The sequence below is a fragment of the Chrysemys picta genome, chromosome 4, assembly GCF_011386835.1.
Source record: "Chrysemys picta bellii isolate R12L10 chromosome 4, ASM1138683v2, whole genome shotgun sequence".
NCBI classification, from domain to species: Eukaryota; Metazoa; Chordata; order Testudines; family Emydidae; genus Chrysemys; species Chrysemys picta.
This window is the reverse complement of record NC_088794.1, coordinates 102,041,615-102,069,403: the sequence shown is the minus strand read 5'-3', so window position 1 is coordinate 102,069,403 and position 27,789 is coordinate 102,041,615. Positions and strand designations below refer to the sequence as shown.

General features: G+C 45.7%; 1 protein-coding gene across 1 annotated transcript in view; it reads right to left on the bottom strand.

The window, feature by feature from the left end:
• The window catches only part of AQR (aquarius intron-binding spliceosomal factor), a 108,234-nt gene that overhangs the window by 35,325 nt on the left and 45,120 nt on the right, over window positions 1-27,789 (bottom strand). The window contains exons 18-22 of the mRNA XM_005299972.3: window positions 25,982-26,149; window positions 25,505-25,674; window positions 19,985-20,226; window positions 10,994-11,140; window positions 10,527-10,596 (exon numbers count right to left, since the gene is read on the bottom strand). Of these exons, the coding sequence (XP_005300029.1) occupies window positions 10,527-10,596; window positions 10,994-11,140; window positions 19,985-20,226; window positions 25,505-25,674; window positions 25,982-26,149 (797 nt within the window). The remainder of the gene's footprint in view (window positions 1-10,526; window positions 10,597-10,993; window positions 11,141-19,984; window positions 20,227-25,504; window positions 25,675-25,981; window positions 26,150-27,789) is intronic.

The window sequence follows — 27,789 nt, the reverse complement described above, 5'->3', positions numbered from 1 at the left end:
CAATTGTGTGTAATTTGTTACTTCTTTCTGTGGACTCCAGACATAAATACAACAAGATACAGTGGAAAATTTAGCCCTGTGCTAATGCAGAATCCTGTGCAATGGGAATATACCTGACCGTATAGACAAACTGCTGACTCTGATTCCGTGGTGCACAATCTGAAACCAGTAGGCTGTGACCACTGCTTAATTTGTACTTGGGCTTGCCAGGGCTGAGCCCTGGCATCTCTAGGGTTGGCAGTTCATTGCTCCAGCACCACTGTGCTTGCTGCATCAGTTATAAATGTAAAAAAATTGCTTGCACCCCGGCACCTCTTTCATTACAAATTAAGCACTGGCTGTCACTCAAACTTCCTCATACATGTAGCAAGAGGCTGGGGAACCTCAAACACTAGTGAGACATGGGGCAACACAGAAAGGCAAGAAAGAGCAGAGACTTAAATATCATAGATCAGAAAGGAGGAGTGGGACAGATTCATAGGTTGGGTGCTAGTTTGATGAGGCCCTGCCCTTTTAATTTACAATATAGGTCTGTTGCATTTTACTCTGGGGTTACGTTCCACAGTCAGCGTGTAAAGTGAAAATCGCGTATAGTCAAAATTACATTGAGTGTAATGGCGGGCGGAATCGCCGCACTACAGGTACAGAATTAAAATTGTTATTTTTCTCTTTTTTTTGTTTTTGTTTTTGGCGACCACGTAAAGCTGAAATCATGCATGTTAAATGCGCGAAAGATGCGACAGATCTGTAGGTCCCTGCAAAATCTAAGACTGTCCCTGGTGACATTATCAATATATCTGAGATTAATACATTTATAAGAAACTGCACAGAATTTAACATTAATAAATACATTATAACTCCGCATCTCAGTTACAATTCTTCATATTAAAAGTTTGGTTTTGAAATTCAGACATTATATTTCACTCCATGCTGCCTACTTATGATTATAAATACAGTATTTTCATTTTTATTCACGTGATTTAGTTACCACTGATGTAGCTGCATTATCCTTAATACCATTTCTTTTTGAAACATATGTATTTAAAAGCAGTTAAACCATCTGTCTCTGTCTATCTAGGTTCTTATATTCACATCTGTCACAAATATATTTTAATTTGCTTTACATACCCAAACTCAGTAGAGCTGCCAAATGCTATCCTTGAACCTGAGGGAGCTAATGTGAGGAATACTCTGGAAGAGTTCTGTGGAGACTGAGCACCTCACATTTGCATCCTGGAGCCATCAGATTCACCCCTAAATACTGAAGCAAATTAACTTTCTCTACACCTAACATCTTAAATATAAGCAAAAATCCAACTTGAGTAAGGTTTCTAAATATTATGGACAATCTCAAATTGTAGTATTTTGAAGAGAGTTAAGAAATACAGCACACATCAGATTACAATGTCACAAGAACCTACATATGACATTTCAACCAATACAGGCCAAGTCCTGCTTGCCTCCTTCAGATAAGCAGTCCTATGGACATGTAATTTGGACTCCTCATATAAGGACAGCAGGATCACACCTCATTACCATAAATAAGCACAATATACTCAACAGCGGTTCATCTTATTTATCATAACTGGAATGAAAATATGGGTTCACACTGTAAAATGAATTGGAAAGAGACAGGCTCAAACAGCTGCCAAAAAAAAAAAAAGAAAAGAAAAGAAGATCTTGTGGGCTCAAGCAAGTAAAAATTGCAAGAGGCTTGTTATTTAAGAAATGCTCATTTTAAGTGTCATTTTTCCCATTATGTCTAAGAGAATGCTCTCTGAAATCAGAGAAGATATTTTTAAACTGAAAATAAGTGATTAGCAAAATATAGCCAAAACTTCACACGATTTCTCTCAGTAGTTATTTTTTTCCTTATGGACTGCTGGAACTAAACACTATCAGGTACTACAATATATCCCTAAAAGCCTTCAAATAAAAATATGCAGATGGTACTTCATAATACATTGTGCTTATATTGGAAAAGTTATTCTTACTGATTCATCAAAGATTAAATTATATTAATTAACAGCGCATAATACTAGATTTAAAAAAACAAGATTGAAACAAAGAGCTACATCACCTAGAGTTTTCCCCCCCCATGTATTTTATGTGTTGATTATATATTACAAAATGGCAATAAAGATTTTAATTTACTAGTCATCCTTCCAGCTGACAAGTAGGGAATACTGGTATGAAAGGAGACTCCCATACACAAATGTGTGTATTCTTAGCCAAACGCTATAATTATTAAAAAGCCAGCAGTTCAAATCAATGGGCTTGTTCCAGAAAAAGTCATTATTAACTAAGCTATTTTTAATCACTTATCACTAGTGAATTTTACTGTTGCCCAAAAACTATCTGACATGGAAAATGTCATTTTAAAAGAATCCCTCAGGAACTGCAGATATAGTCTAACTATAAGCCATTTATTTATCATCATCATCATTCACAGAGTCGTCATTCGCCTTACTGCAAACTAAGTTGTTAACCAATCCTACAGCCTTTACTTGGGTGAGTAGCTCCACTGATTTCAGTGGGCCTACTTATGTGAGTAAAGACTGCAAAATCAGTCCATGAAAATGAACTTAACTGTATCTGGAGATTCTTCAAGATGTATGGTCCCTATCTGTATGCCACACAAGGGCACCATGCACCCGAGTCCAGAGATTTTTAGTAGTATCCACTGGTCTGCATGTGCACAGTTGTTCTCCTCATGCTCCAAACCAAGAGTATAAAGGGCAGTGTGACTGGTGCATCTCCAGTTCCTTTTCTTACAATGAATCTGATTATGATCCTCAGGTAATGGACTACAGACAGGGACCACACATACATCGAAGAACTTCCAATTATAGGTTTTGGAAAAAATAGCAATAAGTAGATGGTTTGAGTCATGTGAAACTCTGAAATTACTTTAGGGATGAATTTTGGGTGGAGGAAAAGAGAGACCTGTTCTTTATGAATGATGATTCACGGCAGATCTGTCATGAGTGCTCCCAGCTCACTTACCATCTTGGCTGATGTGATGGTGAAGGCCACTTTCACTGAGAGATAGGACATAGAACATGTGACTAATGGTTCGAAGGGAGCTTTGGTGAGAACTGAAAGGACAAGACAGATCCCACTGTGGTGTTGGTTTCACCTCTAGTGGGGAAGTTCTAACAAGTGCCTTCGGGAATCAAGTCATCGTAGGATGGGTAAAGACAGTATGGGCCTCGATTAGAGGATGAAAGATGGACACACCAGGAACTGACAAAGGCCCAATGTCTTATAGGTAGGTAGATAGTCTACTGGGATTCCTTGTATTCTAGACTATGGAACTAACCGGCATTGACTTGACCAAAAGGAGAAACATTTCCATTTGGCCAGACAACATTTCCCAGTAGACTCTTGCCTGCTTTGGTTGAGACTGGATTGAACCAGCACTGAACATGAGCACTCTATGTCAGATGCCCATCCAAATACCAGATCTTAAGCTGAAAAGGTCCTGGGTTGGTATGCTGGATTGTATCATTGTATTGGGTCAGCAGGTCTGAAAATGATCAGATGTGAATTGGTTGAAATTTCTCTGGCGGCCAAAGAACAGAACTGTTTCAGCCAGTTGAGTGCGATGAAGATGACCCAAGCCATGTCATGATGGATCTTTTGCAGGACTTGTGGTATTAGTGGAATGGGAGGGAAGGCATATCTGAGATAGTCCATCCAGGATAGTAGCAGGGCATCAATCACCCTTCAAGCTGTGGCCCAGAGTTACTCTGGAGAAGTACAGAGGTAGTTTCTTGTTCTCCGGGGATGCAAAGAGATCCCAAGATGGTGTTCCCCACTGAGTGAAGATGTCATTCAGAACAGAACCATGTATCTCCCATTCATGGTGTGTGGAAAAATGTCTGTTGAGCTTGTCTTGCTAGGGAGTTCTGCACCTGTTAGGTATGCTGCCAAGAGGGTTATAGGTTTTATGATATACCAGTTCCAGTGGCTGACTCACTCTATACACAGAGGAAGGCACATGGTGGGCATGTGTACTCATGTGTGGAATACACATAGGGACCATCACTCAAAGAAAAAACGGTTACCTACCTTTTCATAACAGTTGTTCTTTGAGATGTGTTGCTCCTGTCCATTCCATTCTAGGTGTGTGTGCGCCCACATATGCAGTTTGTCGGAGATTTTTGCCTTAGAGGTATCCATAGAGTCAGCAGTGGCGCCCCCTTGAGTGCTGCGCTCATCCATCAGTAGGGCCGGCGGCACCGGATATACTGATGCATGAGTGCGGCACTCGAGGGGGCACCACTGCTGACCCTACGAATACTGCTAATGCAAAAATCTCAGACGACCACGTACGTTCACACACCTAGAATGGAATGGATATGAGCAACACATCTCAAAGAACAACAGTTACGAAAAGATAGGTAACCAGTATTTCTTCTTCGAGTACTTCCTCATGTCAATTCCATTCTAGGTGACTCACAAGCAGTGTCAATGGAGATAGGCTTGGAGTTCACAGTCTTGCAGCTCTGCTCTGCCAAAGCCAGCATCGTCCTGGGCCTGCTGGGTAAGTGCATAATGGAATGTAAACGTTTAGACAGACGACCAGCTAGCAACTCTCCAGATCTCTTGGATCGGCACCTGAGCCAAGAAGACCGCTGATGAGGCTCGCGCTCTAGTTGAGTGCATCTTGACTATCGCCGGTGGAGGCACTTTCGCCTGTTCATAGAAGTACTGGATGCAGGCTGCGATCCAGCATGAAATCCTTTGAGCAGACACCGAGCGACCTTTCATCCTATCTGCCACCGCAACAATAGCTGCATTGACTTGCAAAACGGCTTTGTCCTGTTATATATAGAAGGCCAGTGTCCTCCTGACGTCCAGGGAATGCAAGTTGCGTTCCACTTCGGATTTATGGAGCTTTGGGAAGACCGCCAGTAAGTATATGTCCTGGTCAGTATGAAACTGAGAAACTACATTAGACAGGAACGCCAGGTGTGGCCACAGCTGGACCTTATCTTTGTAGAATACTGTATAGGGCAGTTCTGAAGTAGGTGCCCTGATCTCAGACACACTGCGGGCAGACGTAACCACAACCAGGAATGAAAACTTCCAGGAGAGAAGGCGAGGAGAGCAGGAAGCCAGAGGTTCGAAGGGAGGCCCCATGAGCCTCGACAGTACGAGATTCAAATCCAAGGGAGGGACATGGTCCCGGACGCGAGGATAGAGACGCTTCAGATCTTTCAAGAACCGGGCTGTCATGATGTGAGCAAAGACCGACCTGCCTTGGAATGGAGGGTGGAAAGTCGAAATAACAGCCAGGTGAACCCTGATCGATGACAGGGACAAGCCCTGAAGTTTGAGGTGAAGAACATAATCCAGGATCACCTGCAGCGAGGACTGCTCAGCCCAGATATGTCGTTCTGAAGCCCAGCACGTGAACCTTTTCCACTTGGCCAGGTAAGTTGCTCTGGTGGAAGTTCAGATGCAGGAGACTGACATGGTCTTGGGACAGCAGGTCCAGCCAGAGAGGTAGCCGAAGGGGGGCAGCTACCAAAAGGTCCAGGAGCGTGCCAAACCAGTGTTGGCAAGGCCACTCGGGAGCTATCATGAAAATCTTCGCCCTGTCCTGTTTGATTTTCATGAGGACTCTGTGGAAAAACAGCACTAGCAGGAAGGCGTACATCGGGGCCCCAACCATGGGAGCAAGAAAGCATCTGATAAGGATCCCCTGTCCATCCCCCAGAGTGAACAGAACACTTGGCATTTCTTGTTCTGACGGGACGTGAACAAGTCCACCTGGGGAGTTCCCCGCTTTTGGAAGATCATACTGACCGCCTCCAGATGAAGCGACCATTTGTGGCAAGACAAGAAGGTCCTGCTGAGGTGATCTACTAACACATTCCTGGCCCCGGGTAGGTGCACGGCTACCAGATGAATGGCATGCCACACACAGAAATCCAAAAGGCGGAGAGCTTCTTGGCAAAGGGCCGACGATGTCGCTCCACCCTGCCTGTTGATGTAATACATTGTAGCAGTTTTGTCCATGAGGACCTGCACCACCTTGTCTTTCAGGTGAGGCAAGAAAGCCTGGCAGGCCCACTATGAAATGGAGGAAACGTCTGTGACCTTGGAACATGGAAATATGGAAATAAGCGTCCTTCAAGTCGAGAGCGGTGTACCAGTCTCCCAGATCCAAGGAGTGGATGATGGAGGCCAGGGAGACCATGTGAAAATTCAACTTCCTGAGAGACTTGTTGAGGCATTGCAGGTCCAGAATGGGTCTTAGGCCCTCTTTTGCTTTTGGGATTAGGAAATAACAGGAGTAGAATCCCTTTCCTGTCATGTCCCAAGGGACCTCCTCCACTGCCACCATGTGCAGGAGGTTCTCAACCTCTTGAATGAGGACTTGCTTGTGAGAAAGGTCCCTGAAGAGGGACAGGAAAGAGGGTGGGGTGAGGGAGGGAGGGCGGCCAAAAACTGTAGGGCGTAGCCTTGAGACACTATCTCCAGCACCCAGCAGTGACCAGCGAGCAAGCCAAATGGAAAGGAATGAAGACGGGTTGAGGAAAGAATGGGCTGGATCCTGGGAGGTGACTGGGGCATCGCTCTTAACCACACCTTCAAAACAAGTGCTTCTGGCCCCCAGCTGCTTTGCCAGGCCAGGCTGCGCAAGTGAGCGGTAGGAGGAAGAGCAGCGGTGGTTGAAACATCCCTGTCCCTTCTCCTTGCAGACCCTGGACGAGGCTGCCAAGGTCTTGGCGGCCAAACTGCTTTCTTGCAGACTGCAGCGTACACATGCCCAGTGAGTGAAAGGTGGCATCAGTGTCTTTTAACCCATGCAACCTCGCATACTGGGCCAAACCATGCGGGAGGGACTCCTTGAACTTACGGAGGGAGTCCCATAAACTGAAATTGTATCTCCCTAGGAGTGCCTCATGGATCGCCACCTGGGATTGTATGCTGGCAGTTGAATACATTTTCCTCCCGAACAGGTCCAATCATTTGGCCACTTTATTTTTGGAAGTCGAGCTGGTATGCCCTTGTTTATCTTTTTCATTGGCTGCAGAGACCACCAGCGAGCCTGGGGGAGGGTGGGTGTAAAAGTACTCAAACCCTTTGGTCGTGACAAAGTATTTCTTTTCGGCCCTTTTAGAGGTGGGAGGGATGGATGAAGGAGTTTGCCAGAGGGCCTTGGCAATTTTGAGGACACCGTGTGGTAGTGCAACACAGACTAGGGTAAGCTGACAGGACATTAAACAAGGTGTTTGCCTGCTCGGCCATTTCCTCCACCTCCAGGCCCAAGTTCTTGGCCACCTGTCAAAGTAGGGCCTGACGTTCTTTAAAATCGTCCGGCAGGCTAGCCTCTCAAGTGCCCCACAACCGCCTTGTCTGGGGACAAAGATGATGACTGTACTACCGGGAGAGGCCCTGGGGCATCTTCCCCCATGGGGAGGGAGGCTTAAAGATGGATGTAGTCTCCTCTACCTTGACCTATGAGCACGCCTCATGAACCAAGCCTGGTGCCATTGGTGCCACCAGCTGTTGCACCGAGGTGGCACCGATGAACGATGCGAAGGGGGCATTGCCATAACTGGCACTCCCCACGCACTCCAATAAGGCCATTGTGCTGGCCACTGGCCATGCTGCCAAGGCGGTGCCGTTGATGTTGATGCGGCCTCAGGTGCCCATTCGCGCCGGTAGAGTCTCGGCGAGGGTCTGAACTGCCCTTCTGTGCTGGAGGAATCCCCTTCCAGTGATCACAGCGGCGCAGTCGATGCCTGAGTCTGCCTGCTGACCGTCGCTGTTGGAGACCAGTGCCCAGAGAGAGGCTGTTGCCCTGGATTTGAGGGGTATATATACCCCAAAATATGATCAAGCTAATTGCAACCATATTATGTGCACTCAGCCACTATGAATTAATGAAATAGACCACCACATAGTTAAAGGTTAATTTGGAGACAGGATTTCAGAAACAAGGTCATAACTACTGGCAGTTTTGCTAATCAGTATGGCAGTAGGGGAAGAAAAGGTAAATAGAGTGAAAGAAAATGTGTGGCTGGACAGCCTTGAGTCTAGATGCCTCTGATAGTAAAAGTTTATTGAAAGTTAAGACAAGTGATGATTTAGTAGGGGTCATTATGACCTATGTGTTTTGTAGAAGTTAGTTATAAAAAGTTTAGATAATAAAGCGTGTTTGGGAGCAGTCCTTGGGACTCATCCTGGGAGAGACCTTTTCCTGACATCTTCACTCCCCAACAGGGAGGTGTTTGGCCAGCGCTGACCTGTCATTGATTACTCAATACCATCTCAGAATATAGGCAAATATCTGGGATATTTTAAACCTATTGCTTATGTCTGCGTGTGCTTAAATCTAATAAACTGCAGTGTCAGACAAGAGCATGCTTACTTGCAGTACTCCTTCATCAGACAGAATTGCTGAGTTCCTGTTGATTTATTCCTTACACAGCCAGGAGTGAAATAGTTAAGTTGCCCCTGTTGGGGATTCTGACAACCCCAGGTAACAAGGGGATCAGTGCCGGTATCAAGGGGACCGGAGACATGATGGAGAGCACACCCACGGGGTAAGCGACCAGGACCTGTGCCGAGAGGATGACCAGTGGGAGGGCAAACGGTGCCAGTAGTACGGAGAACAGTGTTCCCCTCTAGGCGATGCATGTTGATACGGCGGGAACCGCGATCGCAGTGACCCAGGACAAGCCCCAGAGGATTTGGGCTGTGACTCCGGTGATCTGCGGCGCGGAGGTGGAGCGCTGCTTTGTCTCAGGGGATCGGTGGTGCTCCATTGCCTTGAGGTGTCTTAGTGGCTGGCTTGCCCTTGTGGTGAGCCTTTGCGGATACCTGCGGCACCTGCTGCGTTAGCAGCGCAGGCGGAGGCCTCTGCTCTCTTGGCACCAGGGCAACTTGTGAAGGTGTTGGTGACGTCAGGGGTTTAGGTCCCATGCCACTCCCGGGAGTCGGTGGTGGATCTTTTAAGGGGGCTAAGGGCCCCGACTGGGGAAGCACGAACGAGTGGCTCCTGAGTGGCCCGAAGTGTGTTCCTTGCCTGATGACCCATGGCCCTTCTTGCTTGGTGCCGGGGAGCCATGCTTTCTCGCCTTCTTTTTGGGCACTGGCGACGTGGAACGGTACTTGGCAAGTCCTGGTGGGACAGCACGGAAGCCGGACGAAGGGCAGACTCCATGAGGAGAGCCTGTAAACGAATAGCCCACTCTTTCTGCGTGCGGGGCCGAAAGTTTTTACAAATACAGCACTTATTTCTCATGTGCGATTTCCCACAAGCACTTGAGGCAGCTGCTATGGGGGACACTTATAGGCATAGGCCTGTTACAGTCCATGTAGGGCTTAAACCCGGGAAACTGGGGCATGCCTCACCTGGGACTCTAACTTCTAACTACACTTAACAAGTACTTAAAACTAACTACTATAAACAAACTATTTACAAGGCCTTAAGGCTCGAAGTCAGTAAAGACGAAAAACCGCTAGCCCGTGGCTATGCAAGGAAAAGCGCTCCGACTAACCACCACAGGTGATAAGAAGGGACTGAAAGGGCATATGGATGACGGCGCCTGATATACTGACATTTGAATGTGGCTCTCAAGGGGGCGTCACTGCCGACCCTACGGATACCGCTAAGACAAAAAACTCTGACGACCGTGCACACACCTAGAATGGAATCGACAAGAGCAAGCACTCGAAGAACAGTAACTAATAAGTAAAGTTTCATTTTCTTTCCTTCCTCTGTATTTGTGTGCTACATAAGAAGAGATGGAGAGGAAAGCAAAGATAGCATGAGGCCTAATTTCAAAAAGCAGCATTGAGTGCCTAGACACTCAATCTCCTTGTTGAACAGTGGTGTGGAGAAAGAAGAGTCAGTGAGGTATTCGGAGTAGTTAATTTAAGGAAAGACAACAGCTGGCTGGCGAAAAAGACACTTATGAGCAGAAAATTTACTTAAGAACTGTGACCCCTGTGAACCCTGCACTGGTCATGACTACATTCAAGCAAAATCAAGTTCAATACTATAGATTATGTCCTCAGTTTTGGAAGTGAGGAACTGAAATTCTCCTGAGGGGCCAGACTGAAGCTCACTGAAGTCAACAGAAAGGCTTTCACTGCATGCAGTGGGTACTGCATCAGGCCCAAGATATTGCAATTACTGTAAATACAACCAAAACAGTCACAAATTTAGCTCAGAATCACTGTACTCTAAAATTAGTAATCTCCCTCCCCCAGCAAACACACACATGCATGTCAATTCAGTAATCCAGAAAGAATCCCCAACCACTGGAACACAGGACAGAATTCTATTCAGAGGTTTTTTTTGTTTGTTTGCTTTTTGTTTAAGGGAGAGGATGTTATTGGGTGTTTCCTTTTCTTTTTCTGCTGGTAGGAAGAAAACACAATCATAGTAGACATAGAAAATGCAAGTTACCCGCACTTCAGAGAACCTCTCCTAAACTTAAACAGCATAATTTTCAACAAGAAATACAGTAATAACTCATTATTATTATTGTCCTTACCATAGTCAGCCCAGGTTGCATTCCTGCACGTATAGCCTCAATCTGAGTATGAGTAAATTGAATAGTATTGCTGTAACGAACAAAAATAGGTTCAGTAAATGCAGAAAATATAAAAAAGGTGTTTTTAAGGGACTGTCTACGTGGGACACTCAAAAAAAATAATCCAAATTAACTAAAGGTCTGAATTTAAAGTGGATTAGCTAAAATGCATTAAACTCCTTTGGACATTCATTCACAATTAAAGCGGCCTTAATTCAGTCTAGCTCACTTCTACTACCCACTGAAATAAATAAATAAATAAATATAGAATAAATATCCTCTGATTGTTTTATAAGTAGAAATTATTCCGGATTGTGTAACCAAACCAATGTGGAAATTCATTTGCAACCTACAATAAAATTTTGGTCTCCCAGACACTGGATTGTTACTTATGTATTTGCACAGGCACAAAGTTATAACAATATTACCGTTTGGGTTGATTGTATGGATATGGTCCCCTGTTGGGAATAACATGAGGTTCCACAATTAATGTTTTAGCTTCTTCAGTCTTTTCTTCATTCTCATCCTCTTCTTTCCGTTTCTTCCCTTTTCCTCCCCTTAGTGGGAAAGTTATCCTGTAAAACATATTTGTAAAGTTTCAACTTCATTTCCTTCACAAGTAGGTCAGATACTCTTTAATATACATTTTTAGAGCACCATCAAATGACATGGCACTCTATATACATATATAAGCTATTCCATTTCCCAAAGATCTTACAATCGTAAGACAAAACTCAAGACTAGAACGGGCTGGAAAATGCTGATTCATTGGAGTAAAATGTTTCACCAAGTCTATTTCCCACTTGGGAGTAGGACAACCTGTGCAGCCAGCTGGCCCAGAAGTCCAAAAGCCCTGGGATACTCAACACAGGGCAGTCCACATGGCCCCAGACCCTGGGAGCCAGTCCTAAAACTACTACACTCCTAGCTCCACAGGAGGGACTCTGCAATCTCTGGTTCAAGCAGGGAGCCTAGCAGCCCTGAAAGTGCCAGCAGAACGAAAATGACATTCTTTTCAATTTCATGGCTACTATTCAGGAAGTAGCAATCAGGAAATTGACATGAATGTCAATTTCATACACTTGGTCTCAGGAACACAGTATTTTGGTGTTTCCAAAACCAATTTTTCAGGGATCTCTGGTTTGCCAAGAATTTTTGGTAATTTTGCTTTGGTTCCAAATTTGAACCAAAAACAAATCTGGAAATACCAAAACTTCTCCTAAACCAAAAAAGACGGTTACTCACCGTTGTAACTGTTGTTCTTCGAGATGTGTTGCTCATATCCATTCCATTAGGTGTGTGCGCGCCGCGTGCACGATCGTCGGAAGATTTTTACCCTAGCAACACCGGCGGGTCGGCTGTGGAGCCCCCTAGAGTGGCGCCTTCATGGCGCTGAATATATACCCCAGCCGACCCGGCGCCCCCTCAGTTCCTTCTTGCCGGCTACTCCGACAGTGGGGACGGAGGGCGGGTTTGGAATGGATATGAGCAACACATCTCGAAGAACAACAGTTACAACGGTGAGTAACCGTCTTTTCTTCTTCGAGTGCTTGCTCATATCCATTCCATTAGGTGACTCCCAAGCCCAACTTAGGTGGTGGGGTCGGAGTGAGACATTGCTGTGTGCAAAACCGCTGATCCGAAAGCAGCATCGTCCCTGGACTGCTGCACTAGTGCATAGTGAGCTGTAAACGTGTGGACTGATGACCAAACCGCCGCTCTACAAATGTCCTGGATCGGAACTTGCGCCAGGAAAGCAGTCGAGGAAGCTTGGGCCCTCGTGGAGTGAGCGGTGAGGTGCGGTGCTGAGACACCTGCCAGGTCATAGCAAGTCCGGATGCAAGACGTAATCCAGGAGGATAGGCGTTGTGAGGAGACCGGTGAGCCTTTCATTCGGTCGGCCACTGCAACGAAGAGTTGCGTCGTCTTTCTAAAGTGCCTTGTGCGGTCAATATAGAAGGCCAGGGCCCTGCGTACGTCCAGGGAATGCAAACGTTGATCCTGGCGAGTAGCATGTGGTTTAGGATGAAAGACCGGGAGAAATATATCCTGGTTGATATGAAAAGGAGAAACCACCTTAGGGAGAAAGGCAGGATGTGGACGAAGCTGCACTTTATCCTTATGAAAAACTGTGTAAGGGGGCTCAGATGTAAGCGCCCTGAGTTCAGAAACGCGCCTTGCTGAGGTGATGGCTACGAGGAAGGCTGTCTTCCAGGATAGGTACAAAAGTGAACAGGTGGCCAGTGGCTCGAATGGAGGACCTGTGAGCTTGGAGAGAACCAGGTTGAGGTCCCACGTCGGAACGGGCTGACGTTGCTGTGGGTACATCCGGTCCAAGCCCTTGAGGAATCTAATGACCATCGGGTTAGAGAATACCGAAGACGCGAGTTCCCCTGGGTGAAAGGCCGATATAGCAGCCAGGTGAACTCTAATTGAAGATATCGCCAACCCCTGCTGTTTTAGGGAGAGGAGATATTCCAAAATGAGAGGAATAGGTGCCTGCAACGGGGACGTGGCTCGTTGTTCGCACCAACAGGAGAACCGCTTCCACTTGGCCAGGTACGTGGTCCGTGTTGAGGGCTTCCTACTGCTCAGCAGAATCTGTTGGACAGAGTGTGAACACTGTTGCTCTGCCTGGGTGAACCATGGAGCAGCCACGCCGTGAGGTGGAGTGATTGCAGGTCGGGGTGACGCAGCCGGCCGTGGTTCTGCGTGATGAGATCCGGATACAACGGAAGCGGGATCGGTGTCTGAACCGAGAGTTCCAACAGCGTGGTGTACCAATGTTGTCTCGGCCACGCTGGAGCGACCAGAATTACCTGTGCCTGGTCTCTGCGCAATTTGAGCAGTACCTTGTGGACCAGAGGAAACGGAGGGAAGGCGTAAAACAGGTGGTCTTTCCAGGGAAGGAGAAACGCATCCGAGAGGGAGCCCGGAGCTCGACCTTGCAGGGAGCAGAACAGGTGGCACTTCCTGTTGTCTCGGGATGCAAACAGGTCTATCTGGGGAAACCCCCACCTCTGGAAGATGGAATGTATGATGTCCGGACGGATAGACCACTCGTGCGTCTGGAAGGACCTGCTGAGTCGATCCGCTAGAGTGTTCTGGACTCCAGGGAGGAACGATGCCGTGAGATGGATTGAGTGGGCGATGCAGAAGTCCCACAGGCGAATGGCCTCTTGGCATAGAATTGACGAACGTGCCCCTCCTTGCTTGTTGATGTAGAACATGGCCGTGGTGTTGTCGATGAGAACTAACACACAGCGACCACGTAGGAGGTTGAGAAATGCCTGGCACGCCAGGCGCACCGCCATCAGTTCCCGAACATTGATGTGCAGGGCTAGCTGGGGTGCAGTCCACAGGCCCTGGGTATGGTGTTCGTTGAGATGGGCGCCCCAACCCAGGGATGAAGCGTCTGTGACCAGGTGCAGAGAGGGTTGTGGGGCGTGAAACGGCATCCCTTCGCAAACCACATTGTGATCTAGCCACCATGTGAGGGAGGTCAGGACCGAATTCGGGATTGTGACCACCATATTCAGGCTGTCCCGATGTGGGCGGTATATTGATGACACCCAGGTCTGTAGTGGGCGAAGCCGAAGTCTGGCATGCCTGGTTACGTACGTGCAAGAAGCCATGTGACCCAGCAGGGTAAGGCACGACCTCACCGTGGTAGTTGGGAAGGCCTTGAGTCCTTGAATGAGGCTCGTGATGGTGCCAAAGCGGTTGTCTGGCAGAATGGCTTGTGCACGTCTGGAGTCTAGAACCGCACCGATGAATTCTATTCTCTGGGTAGGTTCTAGAGTGGATTTGTCCTTGTTGAGTAGGATACCCAACCTGTTGAATGTGTGCACTATTGTGTGGACGTGATCGCGAACTTGTTCTTTGGTGCGACCGCGTACCAGCCAGTCGTCTAGGTACGGGAACACCTGTATCCCTTGCCGACGAAGGTACGCTGCCACGACAGCCATACATTTCGTGAACACCCGTGGGGCCGAGGATAGGCCGAAGGGAAGGACTGCAAATTGGTAGTGCACCCTGTTTACCACGAATCGCAGGAAGCGTCTGTGAGGCGGGTAAATAGCAATGTGAAAGTATGCGTCTTTCATGTCGAGGGCGGCGAACCAGTCTCCAGGATCGAGGGAAGGGATAATGGCCCCCAGAGAGACCATGCGGAACTTCAACTTTACTACGAATTTGTTGAGTCCGCGCAAGTCCAAGATGGGTCGCAGACCTCCTTTGGACTTGGGAATAAGGAAGTAACGGGAATAAAATCCCCTGCCCCTTAACTCCACTGGAACCTCCTCTATGGACCCCATAGCGAGGAGCGTAGAAACTTCCTGTATAAGAAGTTGCTCGTGAGAAGGGTCCCTGAAGAGGGACGGGGAAGGGGGGGAGGAGGGGGGGATTGAAGAAAACTGGATAGCGTATCCCCTCTCCACCGTGCGAAGGACCCAACGGTCCGAAGTTATAAGGGACCAAGCACGGTGGAAGTGGGAGAGGCGATCCCGAAAGGAGGGGGCTGGATCCTGGGGGATGACTGGGGCGCCGTCCTCGACCGCACCTTCAAAAGTTCTGCCTGGGGCCTGAAGGTGGTCTAGGTGGCCCCTGGTTCTGGCCGGGTTGAGGGCCGGTCCACCTTCTTCTACCACCTCGCCCTCGCCTCCGGGCCGAGTCCTGTCTCTGACGAGGCGGGGGGGGGGGGGTAGAAGCGCTGGGGCTGCGGCCTAAATGGCCTGCGCTGGGGGCCCACAACATGCATCCCCAGGGAGCGCATGATTGTTCTCGAGTCCTTGAGGCTCTACAGGCGAGAGTCCGTCTTATCTGAGAACAATCCATGACCCTCAAAAGGCAGATCTTGTAGGGTTTGCTGCAGCTCCGGAGGCAAACCCGAAACCTGAAGCCAGGAGATCCTGCGCATAGCGATACCCGAAGCCAGGGTCCTCGCCGCTGAGTCTGCAATGTCCAAGGAGGCCTGCAAGGAGGTCCGAGCCACCTTCTTGCCCTCCTCTACCATGGCTCCAAACTCTTCCCTGGACTCTTGGGGAATCAACTCCTTAAACTTCCCCATAGAGTTCCAGGAGTTGAAATTGTAGCGGCTCAGTAGCGCCTGTTGGTTCGCCGCTCTAAGTTGTAGCCCTCCGGCTGAGTAAACCTTACGGCCAAACAGATCGAGCCGCTTAGCCTCTTTTGATTTAGGCGCTGCAGCCTGCTGGCCGTGGCGCTCTCGTGCATTCACTGATTCCACCACCAGTGAACACGGTTGGGGGTGGGTATACAAGTACCCATAGTCCTTAGACGGGACAAAGTATTTTCTTTCCACCCCTCTCGCTGTGGGTGGAATGGAGGCAGGAGTTTGCCATATCGTATCCGCATTCGTTTGGATCGTGCGGATCAGAGGTAACGCCACCCTCGATGGGGCATCTGCTCCAAGGATATTCACGATCGGGTCGTGCACCTCCACTATCTCCTCCGCCTGCAGGTCCATATTACGGGCCATCCTACGCAGGAGATCCTGGTGAGCCCGAAGATCTATCGGAGGGGGACCCGTACATGAAGTGCCCGCCACTGCCTCGTCCGGAGAGGAGGAAGAGGATGCCTCCGGTGGCACTGGATCCAAGGGGGGGTCCTGATCCCCCTGCTCTTGAGCCGGGGCATCACCTGCACTTGGGTCCATGGTGTCGGGTGGCGTGGACACCGAAGCCTCCATGCCTCCTGGCGGAGGCCGAGAGATGGTGGATTCTGGGGCCCTTCTGACCGAGTGACCCGAGCGAGAGGTCGATGGTATTGGAGCCCCTTGCTCCTGGTGGTACGCCCACGGGGTCCAAAACGACCAGTGAGATGGTCCATGAGAGTGGTCCTCTGCCATCTCCTGCCAATGGCCCAAGTTTCGTTCCTCGGCTTGCCCTTGAGGGGGGTATGCCGATCTCGACAGGTCCTCCGAGGAGCGAGACACCGATCTTGACGGCCATGGCGGTGCCGAGAGCGTCGAGACAATCCCCGTGGGCTGCGGTGCCGCACGGTGCCGGTCCGGAGATGATCTATCTCTGTGCGGTGCCGGCGATCGGTGCCGGGACCGCGACCGGTGCCGATGACCTCGTCGGTGCCGGGAGTCGGATCTGGACCTCGACGAGGACCTGGAGTATGCCCGGTGCCGGGAGCGGCCGTAGCAGTGCCGAGAACTACGTCTGGATGTCGAACGGTGCCGACGATCATATCGGTGCCGAGACGTAGAGCGGCGCCGCGAAGAAGATCTTGGCCGCGAGTACGACCGGTGCCGAGACGATATTCGGTGCCGGGACTGCGAGCGGCGTGGGGACCTGCTTCGGGACCTGGATCGGTGCCGAGGTTCTAGCCCTTGTGATGGAGGGCGCATCAAGGCAGGTTTCCCTCTCGACTGGACCGGGCGAGTCAACGGTGCAGTCGGTGCCGGTTGTTGAGGCGGTGCCGGCTCCGTGAGAGCTATTAAGTCTCTCGCCGCCGCGAAGGTCTCTGGAGTCGACGGGAGACACTGTATTACCGCCGGCCTCGGTGGAGACGCTATTTGCACCGGACTCAACGGCCTCGGCGCCGGAGTCGACGGTGCTGGAGGCACCTGTTTTCGTTGCTCCACCGGCGGACGCGGCTCTACCCCCGGCACTGGGGGAGCCGGCGTCTTCGGCATGGACGTCCCCGTCTTATGGGCTTTTTTATGCCCTGGGGATAATGACCGGCGCCGAGGCACTTGCTGTGCTTGCGGTGCCGACGAGGTCCGGTGCCGGGGGACCACTCGCGTGGTCGTCATAGCCGGTGCCGCCGGGGCACTGCGCACCGAGGTGCTAGGCGTCGGAGCCTGGCCCGTAGAAGGAGTGTCCGGGCTAAGTGCCGCCTCCATCAGGAGTTGCCTGAGCCGAAAGTCCCGCTCCTTCTTGGTCCTTGGTTTGAAGGCCTTACAGATCTTGCATTTATCTGTTTGGTGGGACTCTCCCAGGCACTTCAAACAGGAGTCGTGCGGGTCGCTCGTGGGCATAGGCTTAGCGCAGGAGGCGCACTGCTTGAAGCCGGGAGCGTTGGGCATGAGCCCGGCCCCGCGGCCGGGGGAGAAAGGGGGAGACGACCCCCTTAATCCCCTGAACTACAATAACAACTAGAACAACTTTAAAAACTATTTAACTATTTAACTAGAACTACAACTATAACTATAACTGCGAATGATTAACTAAGCTAGGGAGAGTGGAGAACAGCTAAGCAGCGCTCCACAGTTCCAACGACCGTCAGGGGCGGTAAGAAGGAACTGAGGGGGCGCCGGGTCGGCTGGGGTATATATTCAGCGCCATGAAGGCGCCACTCTAGGGGGCTCCACAGCCGACCCGCCGGTGTTGCTAGGGTAAAAATCTTCCGACGATCGTGCACGCGGCGCGCACACACCTAATGGAATGGATATGAGCAAGCACTCGAAGAAGAACCAGAGTTTCGGCCAGCTCTACTCAAGACAAGACAATAGGACAACAATCCAGGAGAGAGAAAATGTGGGATTATTGATGAGGCACAAAAGGATTTGGTTGAAGAGGTTAGTTTTAAGGAGTAATATAGAGGTGGAGAGAACGTGTACTTGGCAAATGAGGACAGGGAAAGTGTTCTAGTCATAAGACATGGGGTAGAAGATAGAGAATTGGAAAAAGAGATAATATGAACAAACAGTAAGGTGAGATAGTATGGAATAGCACAGAGGGAGTGGGGGAGCAGAGATGTAGGTGGGGGTCAACATAAATACAAATTTATGATAGAAAATAATAGACACTCTACAAACAGAAGCAATGGACTCTTCTGTAAACATTGGTGATACCTCACTCCTTGTAGTAGTGTTTCCTTTGCAGATTGCCTACATTATTTTTATGACACTAGCACAAAGAGCTCCTGCATCCTCCAATTCCATTTAATATTGTATTGTGACAGACACCTCTTCATGGTACAGCATATTAGTAAGAAATATCTTTACAATGTAATGGGGCAATAAATTAAGATAGAGGGCTTCTTTTTGTGGCAAGTGCTGTGTAAATCAAAGGAAAAATCTGTGATAGGCAATAAGTGCTCACATCTTCTCTTTGTGTAGGGACTACACATCTATCATCAGATGTTACAGATGAAGCAGCATTTTGAAAGACTTTAATGACTTATATTCTGCTAAAAAGACAGGAAATCCTTACAATTCATTTCCCAGGAGAAATTAAAAATAAAGGTTACATGGCATTTTGAGATTTATTGGAATGAAACTACAGAATGCAATTTCTAGATGTTAGAACAGAGGTTCTCAAACTAGGGGTCGGGCCCTCAGGGGATTGTGAGGTTATTATGTGGGTGGGTCGTGAACTGTCAGCCTCCACCCAAAACCCCGCTTTGCCTCCAACATTTATAATGGTGTTAAATATATAAAAAAGTGTTTTTAATGTATGGGGGGGGAGTCGCACTCAGAGGCGAGCTATGTGAAAGGGGTCACCAGTACAAAAGTTTTGAGAATCACTGTGTTAGAACATATCATCTTGCACCTCACCCACTGGTTGTATATAGTTTCTCACACATATATTGTCCCATTATTATATTGCACCTCCCTTTCTCCCCAACTTATTCCATCACCTTATACTTAGATTGTAAGGTTTTCGAGCCAGGAATTATCATTTTGTGTGTGTACAGTGCCTAGCACAATGGGGCCCTGGATCCTTGACTGAGGCTCCCAGCCACAACCACAATACAAATAAATAATAAGTAGTCTGAGTGCCTTATTCTACATTGCCCACTACAGATCCATAAGGTACTGTCTTTCTCCCCCCACTTCACATCCTTCAAGACTCATGTATGCCAAAACACATATCTAATTAAATGATAGCTAGACTGACAGATGGGAAGGAGTTGACACTTTTTATATTTATGATAGAAAAGATGTCAAATGTAAAAGCTATATTATATATATATATATATATACATACACATATACATACACATACACACACAATATACAATCAGTGTGTGTGTATGTATGTGTGTGTGTGCGACACACACACACACACACACAGATTGTAACCCCACCCTTCATATATCACTTTCCCCTATAGACTGTCAATTGTTTGGGTCAGGGACAATGTTTTCATACGCATTTGTATAGGGTGTGGCACAATGACATCCTGATCCTAATTTTGACCTTTGGATGCCACTGCAATATTACATATTAATAATAAATTTCAATAGCAGCTCTTATGAGCTATTTTCTCAGGCAAAAGAACATACTTGAGCCATTGAACTAAACTGACTTACTTTTCCGGTACCAGCTTCACTATGGTACTTTTTAGGAATAAAACTGAAATGACTTAGATTTATACCATGGTTTAATTGGAGAATTATCTGTTCAGACTGTCTGAGACCAAGTACATCTGACATTCTTAGATCACCTGAAAGGGGGTTTCTGTAGAGCTGGATTGTCAACAGTTACTTTTATGTTATATCCAGGAAAACTGGCTTTTAAATGATCAATGGAGAGGAAGGTGTCATTAAAATCCAGAGAAGCAATCTGATTTGGCATTTTTGAATAATGAGCGCTGCTTGGGTCTCCATATCCAAGGATGATGTCATGCAACCAATCAGGAACCACACAGTCTGTGTTCATCAGATTCCTAATAGTCTCCAGAACAGCCTGTGAGTGACAAAACAGAAGATGAATCAGTAAAGGTGACATCTTTTATCATCACAATGTAACAAACTGAAGATTAACTCTCTGAAGTACCCCAGCATCCCAATGTGTTTCCGAGAAAAAAAAAAAAAGTTATTTTCCACGGACAGGTGTTTGGTTAGATTGAATCAGTTGCTATATTTTCTGCTGATGTCATTACATAGCCTGTTCAATAAAATGTCAGTATTCAAGCAGAACAGTCTAAATACTGAACTATCCCATTAGTGAGCACTAATTTAACCCAAATGAAACTATGGATTATTTGATTCACAATGGTGTCTGTACAGTGCCACCAATCATCATCATCATCATCACTGAAGTGCCAGAGCTGTCAGAAGTGTGATTCTTTAAAAGTGGCACTTTGATGCTATAACTCTGTATCCTGTGTGTTTGACCATTATATGCTGAATTTACTAATAATGGCACTTTTCTTTTCTCAATGCTGCAAAGCAAATATACTGTATCTACAGATGGGCATGCTGTATTTTATTCTGCCTCAAACATCATCATCGAAATTTCCAGGAAGTTCTTATTCCAGAATCCTTATGGATGTGGAAGGTGTCAGAAGCAGAAAAACATGGAAACAAACAAACAAACAAAAACCACACGAAATTATTTTGAGATACAAGTTACAGACCAGGAATAAATTGGGAACACAAGGATGTGATACCGTTATTTTTATAACAACTGTTCCATTTAGAAACTACTGATCTTCCTATTCAACGTTTCATTAACCTGAGGTACTACGTAATTTTGTGCTTGAGCACTGTTCAGGTACTGTACGTTTTGGAGCTGTAGATCCCTCAGGATGATTCGTTTTTCAGAACTCACTTAGTCTAGTACCAGTGTCCCTGAAGAGTTATTAATCTAAAACCAGTCCTTTGCTCAAAAAGCAAAATCAGATGAGCTGTGTAAAGCTGTCTGCCCTCCTAAGCATCATCTGAGTGCATACAATACACACAGTACAAGCACTCACAGGTTTAAGCCAACTGAAAAGCACAAATCAGCAGGAAAAATCTGGAATTTCATTCTGGGTATAAATGACAGGTTTCCTGGCTGATAAAGCAATTTAAATACATATTAGGAGTAGGTCAATTTATAATACTTATTTCAATTCCCTCAACTTTAAATAGCCCACGATATCAGGAGAACAAGCAACTCAAAAGGCAAATCGAAAGAGCTTGTAAAGTTAAGGACTAGTTTATATTCATGACTTCACAGAGATGCCAGTACATGATGCCCTCGATGCTTCCTCAAACTTCTTTTGACACAAGTCAAAAACAGATAACAAATGTCAAATCTACAGGATGATGATACTTAGTGATGGGGGAAAGAAGGGAATAGATTGTGTGGTTTTGCATAATTTTGAACTTAGTGAGATCTTATTTCTCAGAAGCAGTACAACTAATTACTACACAGGGATATCCTAGATTATCCTTCTAAATGGTTATATTCAGTCTTTGGGTGGAAAGTGTAGAAATATGTCCCTAACGTTAAATATTACTTTGATGAATGCACAGACATGTAAACTTGGTAAGATAACCCATATAAGATAACACTGCTGACCTATCACAGAGAAGTGCTGACTATCATATCTAGCAATCCGATTATGTTCGCACTTCTGCTGCTGTCATATTTGCTTAATTTACTACACTGAACAGGTTTTTTTGGCTGCTCTCCCCCCGGCAGGCTCAGCATAAAAATCAGGCTGTCTTCCATCTGCTTGACACATTATTAACATTAATCATTCTAGAGTAATACCTTGCTTTCTGTTAACTGGCTGAAGTTGGTGAGAAGATATACAATAGATATGGATAATCTGTACTCCAATTTATGAAAAGCTAACAGCTAACTATTTGTTTTGGCTTAATTGAATAAATGTGAAATTAAGGAAAACTAACAAGTAAGGCTTTGTGCAGTTGATTTTTTTTTGTTCTGTCCATTGGTTGTAAATACCCTGTACAAAACGAAAAACTACACTTCCATCCTTTGCCAAACACAAACCAAAGTATCCATTACAGTTCAGAATTAACTTTGTTTTATTATTTTTTTTTTGCATCACAACAGAGACGGGGGAATTAACTGCTGCTATTATGCCAAAAATTCATCTGCAAACATTAATTTAATAATGTTCTGACTTTTCAGTGCTTTGCTTTGCAATTGTAAGCATAGTTTAAAAAAAAAAAAGAGTCACGAGCCATTGTTTCATTTCAGATACACTCTTCCATATCATATTAAAAAGAGCGGGATCTTTTTGCCTCCCTTCTTAAGCAGCTTCACAGATCATATTCCACAATCCCCTATGAAAACTAGAATTTCATTCAACTTTGTAATGCATGGACATAAATATTTCCAATAGAATCCTACCATATCTATTCAATGGCAATTTCCCTTCGGTTTATATTTGCACCATGCGCTTTGGCCATGGAATGTACATAAAAACCATAACTTAGTGTTCTGTTTTGGTTTTTTTGTTTGTTTTCAAATCTGAAGGTGTTTGAATATCCAACTGATAACAGGAAGCTACCTTCACTCTTAACTGGAGCAGCAGCAGCTGAGATGTTGAGCAATAGGTCAACTCCTACAAAATGCACTCTCATGAGAATTCTTTCCTCAATTTGGTCTTTTATTTAAAACGACAAAAACTATGTTAAGTAGAAAAGAGCTGAACTAAGATGTGTTTCCCTTCAGCACTTTGTGCTCATGGCACAATGGCTAGAAATTAAGATTTAAAATAGTTTCCTTTCTCTTGTATTATCCTAACATTCTCTGAACAATGAGAATCTGTACAAGAGATAAATCAAGGGCTGTATCATAGGTTTGTGCTGGGCACGGCTCAGCTATGCCTCTGCTGCCGCTATCTATGGTAGCACAGCTACACTGCTATTTATACTTGTGCTAGCAGGAGTATCTGTACACAAGCAGGGGAATCACCTCCCTACTTCGGAGAGTAGATTAGCCAAAGATGGCTAACCTGCACATTTTTAGCCACAAGACCTCTTCCCAACAGTAGCCTAAGACACACATCCTTATTTGGCAACAGAATGGCCGGAAAAGGTCCTCAAGCTTTTGGAAGAAGTCAATACTAAATCTCAGAACTTGAATAAAACATGGATAAAGTGGAAGAAATAACAAGTGGAGATAATAAGCAGTGATACATAATAAGAAATCTGAACAGATAAGTGATGTAACATTACCTCAAGTCCAAAGCAAAACAACAGATGACATAGATAAGACTGCAAAGAGCAAAAGGAAACACTGCACATGTGCACTGGAGACATAATGAAGGACAAAGAAGCTCTTACAGTATAACAAGCTGGAAAAATCAATACTGTGCTTCAAACATAAAAATACTCGGATTGTCCAAAACTAAGCAGGCCCTGAGCTTTTCTTGACACATGGATTCTCACATAAGAACAGCCATACTGAGTCAGACCAAAGTTCCATATAGCCCAGTATCCTGTCTTCCAACAATGGCCAATGCCAGATGCCCCAGAAGGAATGAACACAACAGGTAATCATCAAGTGATCCACCCCTGTCCTCCCAGCTTCTGGCAAAGAGGCTAAGGACACCATCCCTGTCCATTCTCACTAATAGCCATTGGTGGACCTATTCTCTATGAACTTATCTAGTTCTTTTTTGAACCCTGTTATAGCCTTAGCCTTCACAACATCCTCTGGGGCAAGGAATTCCACAGGTTGACTGCCTTGTGTGAAAGGAGTTCCACAGGTTGACTGTGCGTTGAAGATGATTATATCAGAGTGTTATAAAGTATATGGAGTGCCCCTTCATAATTCTACAAAGAACATGACGATGGTGAATCAAGTGAAATTATTTGAGTGACTGTGACTATTCCTGTGCTGATGTGAGAGTAGTGGCCCCTCCTGATCCCCACCACAGCACAGTGACTTGGTTTCAGTCATTTTATTTCCCTATGTGGGTCCCATCATTCAGGCGAAAAGTTGCATGCTTATCCCACTAAATGAGCTGACTTTTTTTAATTATTTATTTATTATCGCTATACTCAGTCAAGTTGTGGATGGAATACAAAGCAAAATACAGACCTTTATGAGACTCTGAAAGAGTGACAGGCAATGGAAATTAGAATACAGAGTGCATACAAAGCAGAAGGGAATGATCTCACAAGATGTGTAGTGGTTTCTCATTAGAGCCCTGTGCAGATACACAATTTATATCCGTGGATATAATGCGGTGAAAGCAGCAGCATGTTGGGCCGCTGCTTGCAGAAGCCAGCGCCCAGCCCACTCCTCCTTTCCACACAGTCGTGTGCATCTCCTGTCTGGGAGCGTGCGAGACGCTTGCACACGCTAGCATGACCAGGGACACCTGCTGGTGAGCCTGATGCCCACCTCAGTGGGCAGGGCAGGGGGTGGCACAGCTGGTCTCATTCGTTGTCACTAGAGCCCTGCAGCTCTGTGGATATCTGCTTTATATCCCAAATATAAATGGTGTATCCACGCAGGGCTCTATTTCTCAGTACTGTTTTCTAGTTGCACCATTTTTTGTGACCTTTATATTTGTAGTCAAACTTATAAACAGACTTTCAGTAAATATTACCCTCTCAATTGTGTATAGGTTCATTTCAGAGGTTGGCTGAAGTTTCCTAGCATTTATTATTTTTAAGATGCATCTTTAAAAATTTTCTTTGTATTTAACATACTGTCCACACCCAAATTAACATGCACTCAATGCACCTGCAGAGACCCCCCCATCTCAGAGGGAGCCCGACCACCAGGGGGCGGGGGGAGCAACAAAAACACCTGCACACACAAAAACCCAGGGACAGGAAGGAGGCAGGACCCCACCTGCACACTTTGGCAAGAGCCAACAGGCCAGAGAGGTGAGCCAGCCCAGCCCTGCAGGACAGAAGCTGCTCTGGGGTGAGTGTTGGGTGGGTCTGTACTCCAACCACCCCACCCTCAGGACACCCAGACCCTGAGGCAGGATCCAACCCCACTTGGAAGCCTCCCACTCTGGGGGACTGGACCTTATTTCCCCTCCCCAACCTCAGGGGGCAGTCCCAATTGCCATTGTGTACCAGGACCCAAAACTCTTTAATCCAGCACCAACACTGTTGTTAAACAGTTGAGGGAAATAAATTCTAGCCAGCTTTTTTCCACCAATCTTAGTCAATGACATATAGTACATATATTTCAACAACTCTTCCAACTCAACACATTCAGTAACTATTATCCTAAGAACAGCTATAATGTAGCTTACCTTAAAGTTGTTTTCTTTTGGCTTTCTCCTCATAATTATATTGAATGTCTCATAGACATCTTCTGCTCCATTTTGGATTGTGTTTGTCATGTCCTGTTGATACTGGTTAGGATCCAGAAATACTCTAAATGTTCTTGAGTCTCCTTTAAGTCTTGGTTTGGGTTCAGGTCCTGTTTATATTTGAAACACAAATCAAAAGTAGATTAAAACAAGAAAACAGTGTTGAAAGCAGATTAAGAACCACTTTTTAGGAGAAAAATAATCATTTTTGAAACAGAATTAAGACAAATTCACTTTGAAACTCATATTTACAAGTATGATTTATTGGCATGCTTCCATACCATTTCTAATGTTTTCAGAAATAGGTCTATTTTGTTCTAAAAAAACAAAGACCAATTCGTACCAGCTAATAGACTGGTTCATTATTTGTTCCAAAGGATTATATAGATATATATAGTTTAAAAATCATCATCATACCTTCTTCAATGACACGTCCTTTATCATCCAACATGCCCTGGATTTCACATCCCCTGACGTACACCAGGCCAGTTTGCTCAACAAAAAGTCTCCTTCGATCAAACTTTGTGCCATAAGGTTGTGTTGGACGCACCGTAACTAAAAAACAAACATCGTGCTTGCGCAGACCTGATTGAAAACAGGAAAAAGTTGAGTTATTTGGTTTATTCACCAACAACTGCCGTGTTTGTTCCTTAACAAGCAATTGGAAAGGTGTACAACAGGCAAGCTTCTTTTTAACCTTTTGGCTAAAATGAAGGGTCATATCCTTTTAGTGGTCAATATAATTTGTACTGGGGGATTATTTCCTGCTTTTAGAGGATACAGAATCAACAGTCTTTTTTAATCTATCTTTGATACTACAATTAGGCTAGAATACTTCCAAGTTTAGGGATAATTATATAAGACATTTTAAATAAAATTCTATAGAAAGTTAAGGAAAATTTGGTGCTCTACAGAGGGGTTTCAGTAAGTTCCCTACCTAGGTCTCTTCCAACTCTATATTTCTATGAGTCTATAATTTTCCTCCTTCAAAAATCTCTCCTTTGTCATGATGCCCATTAAAACAAAACAAAACAAAAAACAAAACTTGTCAACAAGGCCACTTGTTAAAGGCCACTGCCTATAATGCTGACTAGTATTGTCTCATTGTTTCTTTGTACTCCCTCACCTCTCTATATCCATTTGGTGTCTCTTGTCTTATACTCTGATTGTAAGCTCTTTGGGGCAGAGGCGGTCTTTATTCTGTGTTTGTTCAACACCTGGCATAGTGGGGTCTTGGTCCATGACTAAGGTTCCTCAGTGCTACAGTAATGCAAATAATAAATACTCTAAAACCAATGCAGACTGGACCAAATGGTTAGGTAATCAGAGAACAATTTAAAAAAAAAAATCTAATTAAAAAATACAAGTAATGACTTCTGGAAAGAGTCTGCTTAACAAACAAGATGGAAATGGAAAAAAACAAGAAGCAAAGACAGAACAGGGGAGCTTTAGACAATATAGTTAGAATGAATTATTTTGCAAAGAAAATGTAAAAGAAAGATCCATCTATGGAGACATCAGGGAAGAGAGAGACCAGGACTGCAGAATGTTTTTTAAAATAGATAGTGTGGATTCAGGGACTTGTCTGAGTTCCTAGCACAAACCTCTCAGACGTCCAGCATACATCAGATATCCTGCTTTTCAGACAATACTCTAGTCCATCTTTTACCATGCTGCCATTGATAGTCAATAATAGGTCATTGATCAGAAATATCTGAAACTGCATAACCATTGTTGTTGGCTTACTGAACTGTACAGAAGGTATCTATCCTTTCCATGTGACAACAATAAACCTAATATGGAAATACACCTCTACCCCGATATAACGCTGTCCTCGGGAGCCAAAACAATCTTACCGCGTTATAGGTGAAACCGCATTATATCGAACTTGCTTTGATCCGCAGAAGTGCGCAGCCCTGCCCCCCAGGAGCACTGCTTTACCGTGTTATATTCGAATTTGTGTTATATCGGGTCGCGTTATATCGGGGTAGAGGTGTATCTATTAATACTACCGAGAAGCTACTATGTTACAAAGCCGCATCTGAGCTGGGACTTAAACTCATATCACAATCCAAAAGTTATATCTTTTGCCATAAACTCAATCCATTTTACTGCATGTTCTGCATTTAGCATTTGTGCTATGTGACAGCCTACATAGCCAACACACTATCCAACTCTAGCATATTTAACAGATCTTGCTCTAACTGAATTTAAGGACTATCAGT